The sequence below is a fragment of the Ahaetulla prasina genome, chromosome 5 (genome assembly GCF_028640845.1).
Source record: "Ahaetulla prasina isolate Xishuangbanna chromosome 5, ASM2864084v1, whole genome shotgun sequence".
NCBI classification, from domain to species: Eukaryota; Metazoa; Chordata; class Lepidosauria; order Squamata; family Colubridae; genus Ahaetulla; species Ahaetulla prasina.
In genome coordinates this window covers 84,054,521-84,071,346 of record NC_080543.1, presented here as the reverse complement: position 1 = coordinate 84,071,346, position 16,826 = coordinate 84,054,521, and the positions used below count along the sequence as shown (strand labels likewise).

Sequence of the window (16,826 nt, the reverse complement as noted above, 5' to 3'; positions counted from 1 at the left end):
CTGAGCTGGGAGAGGAGAGCGAATGGGGTGGGGGAAAGGAAGGGAAGCAGGAAACGAGAAGTAGATCCAGGAGATCGGAGCTGGGAGAGGAGAGCGAGTGCATGAGGGGGGAAGGAAGGGAAGCAGGGAAATGAGGACGATCGGAGCTGGGAGAGGAGAGCGAGTGGGGTGGGGGAAAGGAAGGGAAGCAGGGAAACAAGGTAGATCCAGGGGATTGGAGCTGGGAGTGGAGAAAAAGTGGGGGGGGGAAGGAAGGGAAGCAGGGAAACCAGGTAGATCCAGGAGATCGGACCTGGGAGAGGAGAGCGAGTGGGCCTCTGCATGGAGCTTTCGGCTGCCTCTCCACAGAGCCCCGATGCATAGCAGCTGCCTGCTTCTCCCTCTCTGCCTCATCCCTGCACCAAAGTTTGGGAATCACCGGGGAAAGTTTGTGTGCCGCACTCGGGGCAGGAAAGCAAGCTGCCGCTGTCACCAGCATTATGGAGAACAGGCCAGCTGGGTCGAAGGAGACCGCCCGACCAGCTCCCTGCTCCTCCAGCAGCTCACTTCTTTTCCAGAGAAGGGACAGCGGCATACAGCAGAAGTGCTCTCGGCCCCAACAGGGAAGCTCCGAACGCGCAGCTTGCTTGGGCTCCTCTCTGCTGGGAGCCGCAGGCTGCAGGGGGAAGGGCAAGAGCAACCGGCCGGCTCAGGCACAAGGGCAGCATTTGCTGGCTGAGCGGCTGGCTGCCCCGCCTGCTGCTGTTTCCCCAGCGTTGGCTCGGCCGACGGCGCAGCAGCGGGTGTGGTGGGGATTGGGTGGGGGTGCCGGGCCAAGCCAGGGAATGACAGTTCCCAGTGGGGAAGGAGCCCAGGCAAGCCGTGCATTCGGAGGTAAGCAGCTGCTGGTCCGCCAAAGCCATGCCAGTTGCACCTGTTCAGCCTGCAGCTCCCAACATGGAGAAGCCCAGGCAAGACACGTGTTTATAGCTTTCCCAGCGAGGCTGAGAGAGCAGCCATCAGCCAGGGAAGGGCAGCTCCCAGCAGGGAGGAGACCAGACCACGTGGTTGTCTGCTCAGGCAGCCCACCACCACCACCCCGCCTTCACCGGCTGGTGGTCCAGACCGCCTGGGGCCACGCAAGAAGCCTGCAAGGGCAGGCAGGCAGGAGGGAAGCCCTGGCTTACCTTGTTCTGCTCCCTTTGGAGTGACCGCCAGGATCTCCTCTCTGCTTTTGGCATGCGCGCCTGTTGCTGTTTTTTTCAGCTGCATGTGCGCCAGCAATCAGACCAGCTGTCTGATGTTCATGCGCACTCTGGAAACAGGAAGATCATCTTCCTGGAGGGCGCATGCACAATGGGCGGCTGCTCTTCTGGTTTCCAACCTGCTGGAAACCGGAAGAGCAATTGGTGAGGGCTCCACGTGCCCAGAGAAATGGCTCCGCGTGCCACTTCCGGCATGCGTGCCATATGTTCGCCAACAAGGATGTAGGATCTCTTTCAGCAAAACTAGGCACCAAAATCTTATTAAAAGTATAATAAGATTAAACGTGTAATATCTAGTACCTTTGTAAAAAAACATTTAGTCAAAGTTATATATACGTATTCACCACTTAACAAATATGTACACAATGGGCAACCAAAAATACAATGCAATTACATCAGACAAATAACCTGCATATACTTCTGTTTAAAATTACAGCTAATATGCTTCACTGCAAGCAAATATGTTATGCCCATCAATACTTAATCAGGAAGTTTTTATCTAATATAAAAACAAAGCAAACCTATTTGGCTATAATTAACAGATAACAGACCAAATACATTTTTATAATTTTAATCAGAAAGTTCCCACTCAGATTTGCCTCCTGAATAAAAAATAATACCCTATACTTATTGCAAGTTAACCACTTCCATTCTAAGGGTACACTTTTTTTCAGATGTAATATTGCAGAGTGTATTAAACTCACCAAATCAGGAGAAAGACCAAGTCCCCTTAAAGCACGGACACTGTTTTGAGTAGGCTTTGTTTTCTGTTCACCAGTAGCATTAGGCTGAAAAATATAATTAGAAAACACTCATTTTTTAAAGAACACTGGTATAGTGTAATAGAGCAGTGTAAGATAGATAGATAGATAGATAGATAGATAGATTAGCCTATAGGCAATATCAAAGCACAAGGTTCAAACACATATCACCAATAAAATCCTATACAAACAATTTAAAATAAGAGTAGGGTAAAATACAATACTTTTAAGATAAGATACAATATAATTTAATACATAAATATGTAAAATAGAATAAAATGATATAAAATTATATTTTGGTGTCACCTTTACAATCTATCCCGATCAGTCCCATGTATGCATATCTCAACCGAACCGTTTTATTTAAGTACTGTGCTGTGTTAAATGTTATTTTCAGGTTCTAGCCGCAATTAAAGTAGGTTGTTTTGATATGGGGATCCCAATGGGTCATTTGTTTTTTTTTTTTTGTTTTACATTTATACCCCGCCCTTCTCCGAAGACTCAGGGCGGCTTACAGTGTATAAGGCAATAGTCTCATTCTATTTGTATATTTTTTTTACAAAGTCAACTTATTGCCCCCCCAACAATCTGGGTCCTCATTTTACCTACCTTATAAAGGATGGAAGGCTGAGTCAACCTTGGGCCGGGCTCGAACCTGCAATAATTGCAGGCTTCGGTGTTCTTAATAACAGGCTATTACCAGCCTGAGCTAACCGGCCCGGTTTGATATATGGACCAAGGTACCTGTCTCTCATCCCTTTATACAAGCAACAATGAAACAGGATGTGAGCCAGGTCTTCTACCTCTACTGCTCCGCAAATGCAGAGATGCTCATTGTAGGATATAGAATGGAATATCCCATATCTGACCATTGTGTCAAGCTGTTCAAATCTCGCTCACATAAATATCTCCCGAAGATGTTTTGGCAGTTGTAACTTCAAATAGCTGTCACTTGAAAAGTATCTTTGTCTACTTGAAAAGTATGTTTGTATTTGCTCAGCCATTTCAAGTTACTCACTTAGTAAGGTTAGCTATATCATTTTGTGCTTCTATATCCTTAATTCTTTGGGCAGCTCTTTTTTTGAATTGTTCTCCTGTTATGCAAGAGACGAAAAGGCCACAGCTTCTTACAAAATTTGTTAGTTTGGTGATCCAAGAGATTTGTTATTTTAATTTTATTTGCTCTAGTAGACATAACTTGGGGAGTCTATCAGTCTCCATTTCATTGACTTTGCACCAGTAGTTATATGCTCTAATTTTGGATAGTGCATGAATTGTATGAATTACCAATTCAGCTCTAACTGCTACAGCAGATGTTCTTGGAGCTACAACCAAAATAGGTCTCAAATGCTGGGACTGTGTTTGTTCTAGGACTGTAGTTGAGTACAGACCCCAAACTTCTACTCCATACAAGAGCATGGGGGTAACCCTAGCTTTATATACTTTAATTAATGGGGCTAGGGACCCTGGGTAACTATGGTTCTTTAGTTTAAGCAGTAAATTCAAATGGGTTTTTGCTCTGAGTGTACCCTGTTGATGATGGCAAGCCCAAGATCCAGTCTTGGAAAAGGTTATGCCCAAATATACAAAGTGTTAACCTGTTCAATTGATTCACCATGTAATTGCCACCTATGTCTCTGATGGTGTTTTCCAAACACCATTATTTTTTATTTAGATTTACTAATGATTAGGGAGTTATTTTGGCAATAAAAGCTGAATCTTCTTAATAGACTACGTAATCCTACTTGTGAATATGATAATAAAATCATATCATCAACATAAAGCAAGCTGTTACAGTAAGTATTTAGGATCATTGGCATGTGTACCATGGGATCCTTCAATAACCCTGGCAAGTCATCAGGGGTCCTAAATCAGGGGTCCTCAACTTTTTAATCAGGGCCAATTCACGTCCCTCAGACTGTTGAGGGGGCCAGACCAGCTGGGTGGGCATGGGGAGGTGATCATGTGACTGAGCGGGCATGGCTAGGTGGTCATGTGACTGAGTGGACATGGCTAGGTGGTCATGTGACTAGGGGCCTGGCTACATCATGTGACTAAGTGGGCTTGGCCAATTTAGCAATCCATTAAACAATACACACAAATTAAACTTTAATTTGTTTTGCTCCTGGGGGTGTTTTATTTTCTTTTGTTCGCATGTTGCTCTTTTGATTGACTTTTCTTTTTACTAGATCATTTTTTAAGTTTTTTAGGAGTGTAGTGATCCACTTAAGAAAACTCATTTTTGCAGCAATTCTTCTCAGCCCCAAGGAGCTTACAATCAACAAATAGAACAAACCAGGGAAGGCATTGCCTCTTCTTGTTTTGGGTGGGTGGGAGGCAAGGGACTCAGCCCAAGAGCTGGGCCTCCTTACAGAGGCAAAGGAGCAGGTTTATATCTACTCCAGAACCTGGAAACAGGCACCCCTCAGTAGCAACTTTCCACATACTTGGGACTGTTCCCCGGCCAAGTCCCCCAACCAGCATGGGCTTCTTTTGCTCTCCCTCCACTGCAGCTCAGTGCCAGAACAGACAAGAAGGAAAAGGGGTGCTTCTCCTCTGGGCTTGATTCCTCTGCCCCTTCCCCAATAGCTCCCTTGCCAAGATAACATGTTTCATTGTGGTTGAAGCAGCAGCCATGAGACCCAGGCAAGCCCCCTCTGGCACAAGGGCCTCCTCTGCCTTCCTGAGCTGAGCTACACTACCAAGTATAGTAGCCTGCCTGCCCCCTTAATTGGTGGGGAAGGGAAAATGAGGAATTACTAGACTGGTCTGCCTTCCCAGAAAGTGCTGCCTCTCTCCCCACCCCAGCCCAGCCCCCAATTTGGCTATTGAAATTAAGGCTGGCTTTCCCCTCAATCCCGGTCTTGATCGGGGAGCCTATAGCCTCAATCTGAAACCTAGGAAGAGGGATAGGGGAGACCGGGAGATGTGCTCGCATTTTCCAATTAAGAAAACTTAAAATCTACAATGCTGCTTTTTCATAATAATAATAATAATAATAATAATAATAATAATAATAATAATAATAATAATAATAATAATAATAATATTATTATTATTATTATTATTATTATTATTATTATTATTATTATTATTATTTAATTTGCATACCGCCCTTCTCCCGAAGGACTCAGGGCGGTGAACAGCCATATAAAAACAACAATCAAAACACACAATACAAATAAAACAATAGCTAAAAAACTTATTAAATTTGGCCCAAATTTAAAATACATTTAAAAACCCACAAAACTAATTAAAAATTAAAACCCATAAAACATCTAAAAATTCTATGCCAGTCCCGCGCAGACAAATAAATAAGTCTTAAGCTCACAGCGAAAGGTCCGGAGGTCAGGAAGTTATCGAAGTCCAGGGGGAAGTTCGTTCCATAGGGTAGGAGCCCCCACAGAGAAGGCCAGGCGACATTGCTTGGCAGACGGCACCCTAAGGAGTCCCTCTCTGTGAGACCGCATGGGTCGGTGGGAGGCAAATGGCGGTAGTAGGCGGTCCCGTAAGTAACCTGGTCCTAAGCCATGGAGCGCTTTAAATGTGGTGACCAACACCTTGAAGAATGCTGCGCCAAAACCCTTTTCTTGAGTGGGAAGGAGGAAAACCACTTTTACTGCAGGGCTCCTGCTCCTGCTGTCACTTTGCAAACTTGTCCACAGCAGAGGCGACATCCGCAGGGCCAGAGGTGGGGGGGGGGGTTCCTGCTGGTGATGTTGCCTCACTGCCACCTGACAGGCGAAGGAGGGGGCGACAGGCCTTCTTTATCACGAGGGCCTCCTGAAAGGGATCTTGCCACTCCAGTTCCCCCTTGGCATGCTCCCCAGGGGCAGATATTATAATTAAACTTTGCCACCCCACTGGAACTGGGCAGCAAAGGATGAGCATCCCGAGCAAGGCGGGGAGTAGCAGTGGTGGCTTTCAAGCCAGTGGATTTGGCTGGTGCGAGGCGCTTTGTGAAACATGCAGGGAGCATTCCGGGGAGCCTTGCTAGCCACTCCCCCCCCGGCGCCATCCTGTCTGAAATGCTGCCATGAATGTCCCAAGCAAGATTTGCCGAGGCGCTTCAGAGAAGATCTAGGGAGGCTTCTGACGCCATCTTTCGTGCACTCCCCTCCCTCCCTGCACATATCAGTCCAGCTGCCTCTGCTGCTGGCCAGGCCAGGTGATGTTCAGGGAAGCCTCGCTAGCACCCACCATGTCCTGTCCGAGATGCTGCCATGAGCGTCCCAAGCAAGTTTTGGCAAGGTGCTTCAGAGAAGAGCCAGAGAGGCTTCTGACGTTGCCAGCTTTCATGCACTCCCTTCCTTTCCCGCCACCAACCTGGCCACAGGTTGGCCATGCGGGAAGAGAAAAGGCAGGGAAACTTGCAAGAGCAGAGATAGGAGAGCAAAGCAAGCAAGTGAACCTTCAGCTTGCCAGCTGGCCTCTTTATTCTCCCTCACTTATGAGGCATCCCTCTGGAATGGCAACAGCAGCAAATGTGGTTGCGAGAGGAAGAAAGTGAGACCCAGACGCTTTCTGGCTCCCCTCGTCACAGAAGCATCAACCCCGCATTCTCATCTCTCTGCTAGTGGCTACCCCTTTCTCCCTCTTCCTCTTCACTCCTGGGTGATCCTGTGTGAAAAACAGGGTGGCTGCTAGTAAAGATGTTGATTCTTTTGTGATGAGGGGAGCCGGAAAGCCTCTGAGTCTCACCCAGCCTCTCTTCCTTTTGCAGCCATGTGTGCTGCCGCTGCCATTCCAGAGGGCTTTCCCTGGAAGCGAGGGGGAATAAAGAGGCCAGCTGGCAGGCCAAAGGTTCACTTGCTTGCTTTGTTCTCCCGTCTTCACTCTTGCAAGTTTTGCTGCCTTTTCTCTTCCCGCGCACCCTTCCCAATCTTTGAGACTGGCCAGAATGGTGGCGGGGAGGGGAGCACGTGGGAAATGCTCCCTGGCTCTTCCCTGAAGTTGCCCTGGCCTAAGTGGGCAGTCCTGTGTGAAGCTGCCAGGCAATCCCATGTGAAGAAGGGGGCAGCTGCTAGAAGAGATGTCCTGAAGTTGGTTCTTCTCTGTCCAGCCACACTGGACAGTGGGAGCCGGCTGCAGCTGTTCACCCACCGACCCTCCAGCCCAGGAGCATGTGGCTGTGCCAGGGGTAATATCCCTCTGCCCGTGGGCTCCCTTCTGCCCACCCATGCCCTTCGGCCTTACCTTTGCGGCAGCAGCAGTGTGGTGAGCATTGAACTGTTGAAATGAGCAGAAGTGGGAAGTGTGGCTGGACAGTGGAAGATAAGGGTGACACCTGGAGGAGGGGCAATGTGGGCAGTGCAGCCTTGAGGTAGAAGAGGGACCTCCTCCCCAGGGCCCCCGTCCACCAGGAAAAGCCAGCCACATGGGGAATGGCTGGGAGAAGGATGAGGGGGGGCAAGGGGGCAGGGCTGAACCCCACCACTCCATGGGCCAGATACATTGGGTCAGTGGGCCATATCTGGCCCGTGGGCTGTATTTTGAGGACATATGAACTAAATAATGATGGGGCAAAGAGACACCCTTGGCTTACCCACTTTATTTGTGTGAATCCTGTTAGTCAGAACCCCATTAACCGCATACTGCACCCTCAAACAGTACTTGTGTAAAGTGCTTTAATCAAAGCTAGCAGTCTAGGTTCTATTTTAAGAGATGTCAGTTTACTCCATAGTACTTCTCGGTTTACCATATCAAATGCTACTGTAAGGTCTATAAAAGCAGCAAACGGGTCTTTTCTTATAGGCATATTTGACAATTAGATGGTTCAAGACAAAGCAGTTATCAATAGTGGATTGGCTTTGTCTAAAATCTGCTTGTTCTTCTGTGAGGATATTGTTTTCCTCTACTCAGATTTCAATTCTGTTCAAAAGGAACCTAGCATATATTTTTGCTGCAATGTCAATCAGGCTAATGGGCCAATAATTACTAAGATCCCTTTTATTTCCTTTTTTATATATGGGGAAAACTATTGCCATCTTCCACCCCTCTGGTATATGGCAGGTGTTATTTATATGTGTAAAAACACCTGCCAATACTGGACCCCACCAACTGGGAAATTTCTTGAATAATTCTGCTGGTAAAAAATCCTCACCTGGGGATTTATTCCTCTTTAAGTTTTTAATGATGGATTGTATCTCCTTTCCCGAGACTGATGGCCAAGGAGGGGGGAGTTCTAGGGTTTACTAGATCACTGCTTAAAGACAGTTTCTCTGCAGGTTCCGTGGAAGCAAACTAACATCTCCCAGTCCTCAGCAGAGATTGGTATATCAAATGCAAATCTCTGTTCCTTCAGGATACCTGCTACAGAGTGCCGAAATATTACTGAGTTATGACTTCTGGCAGCCAACTCGAGTTCTGATCAGATTGAAATTGCAAAACTTTTTTTCTTTAATGTTATAATTTTTTTATATTCCTGTCTTGTATGCAACATCTCAGCTTGTATATGAGCAGAAGGATTCCTCTGGGCGAGCCTCATGGCTGCCTTCAATTTCTTTTTCAGTCGCTGGCATTTAGGATCAAACCAACAGGATCTACGCACTTGGGCTCTTTGTGTAGCAGGTTTAGTTATTAGGTGTTTCTTCAGAATTACAGAAATTAGAGAATGCATTGAAGGCTGACAGCCAGTCAGTAGTAGATAACTGGATTGTTCTAGCCTACTTGGTAGCATTCTTGGTAAATTCCAAGATGGCGCCACCAAAGGCTGCTTTGGTGAAATGCTCTCTAATGGTTTCCTTATTTTTAATTATTTTCTGCAACTCACTACGGATTTCTTACTCACGAGACAGGGATGGGTTCTAAAAATTTTTACTACCGGTTCTGTGGACGTGGCTTATTTTGTGGGCATAGCTTGATGGTCATGTGACACTGGGTGTGGCTTGGCGGTCATGTGAATGGGTGAAAGTGGCTTGTCAGTCATGTGACTGGGTGGGCGTGGCCAATAACAATAAATAATAAAAATAATAAACAAAGTAAACAAAACAATAAGAGGTACCAAAAACCAACTTTCACACTTTACACCCACACAACACAACACAACACAACTGACTCACACACAATGTAAAAGCAGCTGCATTTCACCCAAAATGGCCCGTGCAACAAGCAGGAACCTCACACAGCCCCAAAAAGCTCAAAAACCAACTTTCACACTTTACACACACAACACAACACAACACAACTGACACACACAATGTAAAAGCAGCTGCACTTCATCCAAAATGGCCCCTGCAACAAGCAGGGAACTTCATACAGCCACAAAAAGCTTAAAAACCAACTTTCACACTTAACACACACACAACACAACACAATACAACTGACTCTCTCTCTCTCACACACACACACAAAATGTCACATACCGCTTTGTGAGATTTTGTGTTTTTGTGTAGTTAGAGTGAAACACTACAGAAACACACCAAATCTCAGAAAACTGCACAAATATTTTATTTTATTATTTTATTTTATTAATATTTTTTAGATCAGGGGCCTCCAACTTTAGTAACTTTAAAATTTGTGGACTTCAACTCCCAGAGTTCCTCAGCCAGGAAAGCTGGCTGAGGAACTCTAGGAGTTTAAGTCCACAAGCCTTAAAGTTACTAAGGTTGGAGACCCCTGTTTTAGATAAAAGCAGCTAAATTTAAAACTTCCTTAACTTTTAATTGCTGTCTAAAAACCCAACTCCTTAAAAAAACCCAATTAATTTTTTTTTTTTATAAAAAGTTTTATTTTTACAATCATATCAAATAATTCATCCAATGTACAGTTATATGCAATTAGTCGGGCTTGCCCAGTCACCACCACCCTTTTTAACACTCTTCCCTCTTCTACCTTCTTTTACTTTCCAAACCTTCCTCTCCTTCTCTTATCTACATCCGCTCCTCCCTCCACCCTACACCTTCCTTCTCCCTCTACTATCCCTCTTCCTTCCTCTTCTCCTCTTTCCTACCTCCTACTCTCTCTTTTCTCCCTCCTCACCGTTCTAAAATGGTAACTATGCAGACCCGACCCTACATTAATTATATTTCTTCAATAATCCCTGTACATTAACCATCACTCCAACTCTACCAAACCCCCAATTCCCTCCCCTTACCCCCACCCCCACCCCGACTTCCCAGAACAAAATGCAGGGTATCAAAACTAACAATCATAATCCAAAATAATTCCTAAATTATAATCTCTAGTCACACCACACTTAGTCACACTCTCAATTCCCCTCTCCTTCAAAAATATATCTAATACAAAATATTTCCTAAATTTACTCATATGCTATTCGATATTTTTTTTATCTGATACTTATTTTAAATATAATCAATCCACATTTTCCATTCTAAAATATATAACTGCGGAGTAAACTTAATCTTCTTTTTCAAAATATTCTGCATGATCCACCATACTTTAATCCAAAATGCTTTAACTTTTTTACAAGTCCACCATATATGGTAATAAGTAGCATCTTCACAATCGCATCTCCAACATTTAGCAAGATCTAATATGTGTTTCTTGTAAACAGGTAATGTCATTTTAAAATTGTTTCAAATAATGAAATACTTTCCTTCTCTTCTGCGGTGAATTCAGGCCATTAACATTCCAAGATAATAGTTTAATTGCCATTATCGGCCGAAGGAAACTTTTGGAACACCAGCCGCAGATCACATTTTACTTTAGGCCTTGCTCCTCCCACTGTTTCCATTGTAGTAGTTGCCAGTTGTTGTTGTGCCTTCATCTCTTGTTCCTTGCGTTTAGCAGCAGCTCTTGTCAGCCTTTGTTCTTTTGAATCTAAACCCGTCGTAGGTATTTCCAACACTTGTAATAAATCTTCTTCCATCACAATCTGTTCTTGTATCTGCTTCACTTCTCTTCCTTCACTTCAGCCTCCCTTCTTCTAGCTTCCAATGGGGGAAGACTTCCAACTTTTAATACCTCAACATAAAATTCTCTTGCTTTTCCAACCGTATTGAAACAATGTACTTTCCCTGCATAATATACTATTATACCAGTTGGAATATCCCATCTATATTCAATCTGATGTTTTTTAAGTTCATTCACCAGGAAGGCAAATTCCTTCCTAGCCCTTAACATTTTTGGTGGAATTTCCTTTAATATCAAAATATCTTGACCAGCAATCTGAATCTTCTCCCCCTTATATGAAGCTTGCAAAATCTGATTTCTCACTGTTCTGTTTGTAAAATAAATAACAACATCCCTTGGCAACTTTTTTTGCCTTGCTATCCAAGAGTTCACACGATATATTTTATCAATTTGATAAGCCACATCTGCTGGACGAGCTGCTAATATCTCAGCAAATACTTCAGAAAAATTTTTCCTTAAATTCTCTTTCTTATTTTCTTTCAAACCTCGAATTCTAAGAGCAAATTCCATATTTCTATATTGTATCAAAACTATTTCATCCTCTGTTTTTTCCATTTTACTTTGAAATTCATCCATTTTATTTTCTAATTTTAAATTATGTTGCTTAATTTCTTCAACCTCCTCTTCCAATAAAATCACATTCGTTGCCAAACTTTGTACTGCCATTACAAATCCTTCTTTAACTTCTTTATTTCCCACTTGAATTTCTGATATCTGCTCTTTCATTTCAGACATCTCATCAGTTATTACTTTAAATTTTTCTTCTATAAAGCCTTTTAAGTTCTCTTGTAACGCCTCTAAATTCAATGTTCTAGTCTCTGCTGTATGAGCTGGAGAGGCACCAGCTGATAAAGTTCCAGAGCTCTTTGTTACAGTAGACTTTAATTGTTTGGCTGCCATCTTCTATAAAATTATTTATTTATTTATTTCCAACTTAATATTCACTTTAAATCTTCTTAACCTCTAAGAAACACAGTCTTTTAAAGCAGTATTTAAAAATCTCCCCTAGATTCTATCAGCAGGCAGCAAAGAGTTAAAGAGTAAAAGCAGCAAGTAACATGCAAATTACCAACTGCAGATGGCAAACGCTGAAAGTATCGCTTTCGCTTTCCACTCGTTAACTTGTTAACAATTCGCCTCCATTTTTTTACTGTTTTCAAGCTTGTTACAAAGTATCGGGGAATCGGCTTGGCTACTTGCATAAAGTTCTCCCACTTTCGTTCTGTCCGGTATAATCCTTTATTGTCCAAAATAAATCTCGGCGTTTGGTCGTGGTGATTGGTTCCGCCAAAGCAGAAGAATCCTCGGATCTGGAGCACTTCAGGTTACTGGAGGGAACTTAACCCTTCAAACCCCTTTTTTCTCAGGGGCTTTAGGGAAATTCAACCTCTGCCCTCAGCTCACCACCTTCTCCTTCTCCCAAAGAGGGGGTTTTCCGAACCGCTGGACAGCAGATTTAAGCTGTCCTAGCGATTCCACATAATCCAGAGGTTGGTGATCGTAAAGATCACCGCCATCACCTACGGTGCCAAACCGGAAGTCCCAATTAAATATTTTTTAATAGTTTACTTACCCAATTGAGGTAGGCAGATTGAGTTGCTCACTGAGGAGATGGATTGCAGGCAGGCAGATTCAGTTGCTAGCTGATGCAACTGATTGCAGAAGCCATCGCTTTGTGAGCCCGAAAGGAGCAGTAATTAAGTAAGTGGGGGAGGGGCGATTGGGTTGGCGTGGGTGGGCACTGTTGTAGGAGGTAGTAAAAAAGTGATTTTAAAATCCTGTGATGATCAGGAAACTCATCTGGGATCGCCAGGAAAAAAAGATTTTAAAATTAAAATTTTAACTGGTCCTAAAAATTGTACTAACTGTCTTTACTTTGGCTGTAAACCACCCTGAGTCCTTTGGGAGAAGGGCGGTATAGAAATTGAAACAATAAATAAATAAATAAATAAATAAATAAATAAATAAATAAATAAATAAATAAATAAATAAATAAATAAATAAAAGGCTCCTCTGACGATCCCAGCTGAAGTTGCCTGATGCAGCCCAGAACCTCTTAAAAGGATTTTTTCTACAAGCTATTCGGCTGAAGAGCTTGTAGAAAACACGTTTTTTAAAGGTTCTGGTGATCAGATAATTCAGCTGGGATCACCAGAGGAGCCTTTTAAAACATTTTTTTACAACCTCTTCAGCCAAGGGAACTAGTTCGGAGGCATGGCCAGCTGGGCATCTGCGAACTTGGCCAGATTTTTGCCAACAGTTCTTAAGAACCGGTCCGAACCGATAGCAACCCACCACTATCATGAGACCATCTGCTAAAAATTAAGCAACATTTCTTTAAGGAGCAACTTTCTGTGACCTCAAACCCCCCCCCCATCTTTACAAATGCGGAGGAGATTCTAACACAGGAAGAAGCAATTTCCCCAGAGCCATGGATTACAAAAAAAACCAAATGGAGAAAGCAGAGAAAGAGAGGTAAATGGGCAATGATTTTGAACAGATTAAGGAATAGAGAAATAAAACTCCTCTGCGTTCAATTTTCCTAACCAACATACGTTCACTTGCTAATAAGATGGATGAAATACTCCTTTTAAACAGATACAATTCTGATTTTTACAATTCAGCAGCCCTAAGCTTCTCTGAAACCTGGTTAAATGAATCAATTGATGATAGCAGCCTTCATATCCCAGGGTTTCAGATTTAACGATCAGACAGAATTGCAGAAACATCTGGTAAAAAGAAGGGAGGTGGCTTATGCTTATATATCAACAGCTGGTCTCAGGATATAACTATAATATATAAATTCTGTGACAAAACTTAGAGACATTAATTATCAACTGCAAGCCATACTATTCGCCTTGTGAATTTTCCTCATTTTTTCTAATTGCTGTTTATGTCTCACCACAAGCCTATGTAAACAAGGCATTACAAACTCTAGCTGACCGAATTATGGAGGCTGAAGCCAAATACCCCGATTCACTGGCCATTATTTTGGAAATCTAAACAAGGCAAACTTAAAGAAAGAGCTACCAAAATACTTTCAGCATGTCAATTGTCCCACTAGAGGTAAGAATACTTTAGATCATTGCTATACAACACTAAAAGATGCCTATTGGTCCTTACACAAGCACCCAGGAGGCACTCTGATCGTTGTATGATTCACCTTGTACTTGCTTACAGGCAAAGACTTAAAACCACAAAACCAACAATTAAATCAGTGAAGACATGGACGGAGGAGGCTGCCTTGACTGCACTGATTGGAATGTTTTTGAAAGTACCTCTGCAGACTTAGATGAACTCACAGAGACTGTAACATCATATGTCAACTTCTGTGAAGACCTATGTGTAGCCACCAGGAACTTGTGAATATACAGTAACAAACCTTGGTTCACACCTAAACTTAAGCAGCTACGTCATTCCAAAGAGGAAGCCTACAGAAAAGGTGATACTTTACAATCAAGCCAGAAATGTATTAACAAGGGAGATCAGAGCAGCAAAAAGAAGCTACTCTGAAAAGCTAAAGAATCAGTTCTCAACAAATGAACCAGCAAACATTTGGAAAACTATTAAAAATATCACTGGCTATGGCAAACCTCCTTCCCAGGCTGAAGGAAATCAGCAACTGGCAGAAGACCTGAATGTGTTTTATTGCAGGTTTGAAAGGAAACTACAGCCACCTACCTCCACAACCCACATCTTAGAAACACCAACAACAGCCAAGCCTCCTACAACTGACCCCATCCCATTGGGTTCACAACCTCTAGTGATCACAGAAAATGAAGTGCAAGACCTATTTCACAGACAAAAGCCAGGAAAAACTCCAGGCCCAGACAAGATAACTCCTTCTTGCTTAAAAGTCTGGTCTGACCAATTGGCCTCCATCTTCACCCGTATCTTCAATAAATCGCTAGAGATGGGCTATGTTCCTTCTTGCTTCAAACACTCTACTATCATCCCAGTGCCAAAGAAGCCTCCCATCAAGGAACTGAATGACTACAGACCAGTTGCTCTAACATCTGTAGTCATGAAAATCTTTGAAAGGTTAGTGCTGTCCCACTTGAAAACCATCATGGATCTCATGCATACCAAGCAAATAGATCAACAGATGATGCTGTTAATATGGCTCTGCACTACATCCTACAACATGGCCATGGTGGCTCAGGCTGTAAGATAGCCTGTTATTAAAACACAGCAGCCTGCAATTACTGCAGGCTCAAATCCCACCAGGCCCAAGGTTGACTCAGCCTTCCATCCTTTATAAGGTAGGTAAAATGAGGACCCAGATTGTTGGGGGGGGGCAATAAGTTGACTTTGTAAATATACAAATAGAATGAGACTATTGCCTTACACACTGTAAGCCGCCCTGAGTCTTCGGAGAAGGGAGGGATATAAATGTAAATAAAAAAAATAAAAAATAGAAAAACATCTTGAATCTCCAAAGACCTATGTAAGGGTCCTCTTAGTAGACTTTAGTTCAGCATTCAATACCATCATTCCAGCCACTCTTCTAACTAAGCTAAACCAGCTACAGGTACCTGAACAGACTTGTAAGTGGATCATAAGCTTCCTAACAAACAGGAAACAGCAGGTAAAGCTAAGCAGAATCACATCAGATACCTGTACAATTAGCACACACACACCCCAAGGCTGTGTGCTCCCCCCACTTCTCTTTTCTCTGTATACCAATGACTGCATCTCTAATGATCCATCTTTTAAACTGAAGTTTGCAGATGACACAACAGTGATTGGTCTCATTCAAGACAATGATGAATCCGCATACTGACGGGAGGTTGAACAACTACCCTCGTGGTGTGCCCGTATCAATCTGGAACTGAACACACTCAAACTGTAGAAATGGTAGACTTTAGGAGAAAGCCTTCCTTACTTCCACCTCTTACAATACTAGACAACACAATATCAACAGTAGTTCAAATTTCTAGGTTCTACCATATCGGAAGATCTAAAATGGACAGCTAACATCAAAAATGTCATAAAAAAAGCACAACAAAGAATGTTCTTTCTATTCCAAATCCCCTCTGCTGGATTTTTGATCATCCCTCATTTCGTGCATTAACCCACACACACAAAAAAAGAAAGATAAGGAAGCAAATCTATCACTAATTTCTTTTCTTTTGTCCATTTTTCTCCTACCTCTAACCATTTTCTTTCAGTCTCTCCCAGACCCCTTCTCTTAGTATTTTCCTCCTTCTTCCCTTCTTTCATTTTCTTCTTTCTCCCCTTCTTTTTCCTTCTTTCCCACTTTTCTCTAGTTGTCACTCTTTTGATATCCTCCCTCAATTTTTCTCTATTTCTTCCTCTTCTCTTTCGTCTTTCACTGCTAAACCCAGTGTAATCATCTATTTTTCTCACTATCTTTTTCATTTTTTTAATTGTCCTTCTCAATCTTTTCTTTTTCATTTTCCCCTCTCTCTTTTTAAATTTTTTTTCCTTCTCTTCATTTTTACTTTTTCACTATCAATCCCAGTATTACCATCTGTATTCTCCTCACTGATTTCTTTTCCAGCCATATGTCTCACAGACTCTCAGGTCATCAAAAGCATTTCCCACAATTCCTCCCAATTTTCCATATTTCCAATACAAGGAGAAAGACTTTTTAAATCAATTTATAACCAAAATTTAAGTCCATATATTTCTTTTCTTCTTTATTTCTTCTTTATTTCTGGAAGAGTCCACCCAGTATGTATTTAAAATATTCCAATAAGTATTTATCTGTTCTGCTACCCCTCCTTCATTTGCAAGGTCACAGCAGATGTCCAAACAATGCTTTTCTTCCCACGCTGGTCTAGATGCTCTGATACTTTCTTTCCTCCAGCAGATAGTTCTTTCCCGTTCACAAATATTTCAGCTAGAAAGTATCCATTATTAGTCCACCAAATTTATCATTTCCTGACTTAAGTTTGTGTTCGTAAATGATGTTTTCTTTCAG

At 42.8% G+C, this 16,826-nt stretch overlaps 1 protein-coding gene across 4 annotated transcripts in view; it reads right to left on the bottom strand.

Moving 5' to 3' along the window:
• The window catches only part of CTPS2 (CTP synthase 2), a 193,691-nt gene that overhangs the window by 92,648 nt on the left and 84,217 nt on the right, over positions 1-16,826 (bottom strand). For all 4 annotated transcript variants that reach the window (XM_058186754.1, XM_058186755.1, XM_058186756.1 and 1 more), the window contains one exon: positions 1,949-2,032. In XM_058186754.1, the coding sequence (XP_058042737.1) occupies positions 1,949-2,032 (84 nt within the window). The remainder of the gene's footprint in view (positions 1-1,948; positions 2,033-16,826) is intronic.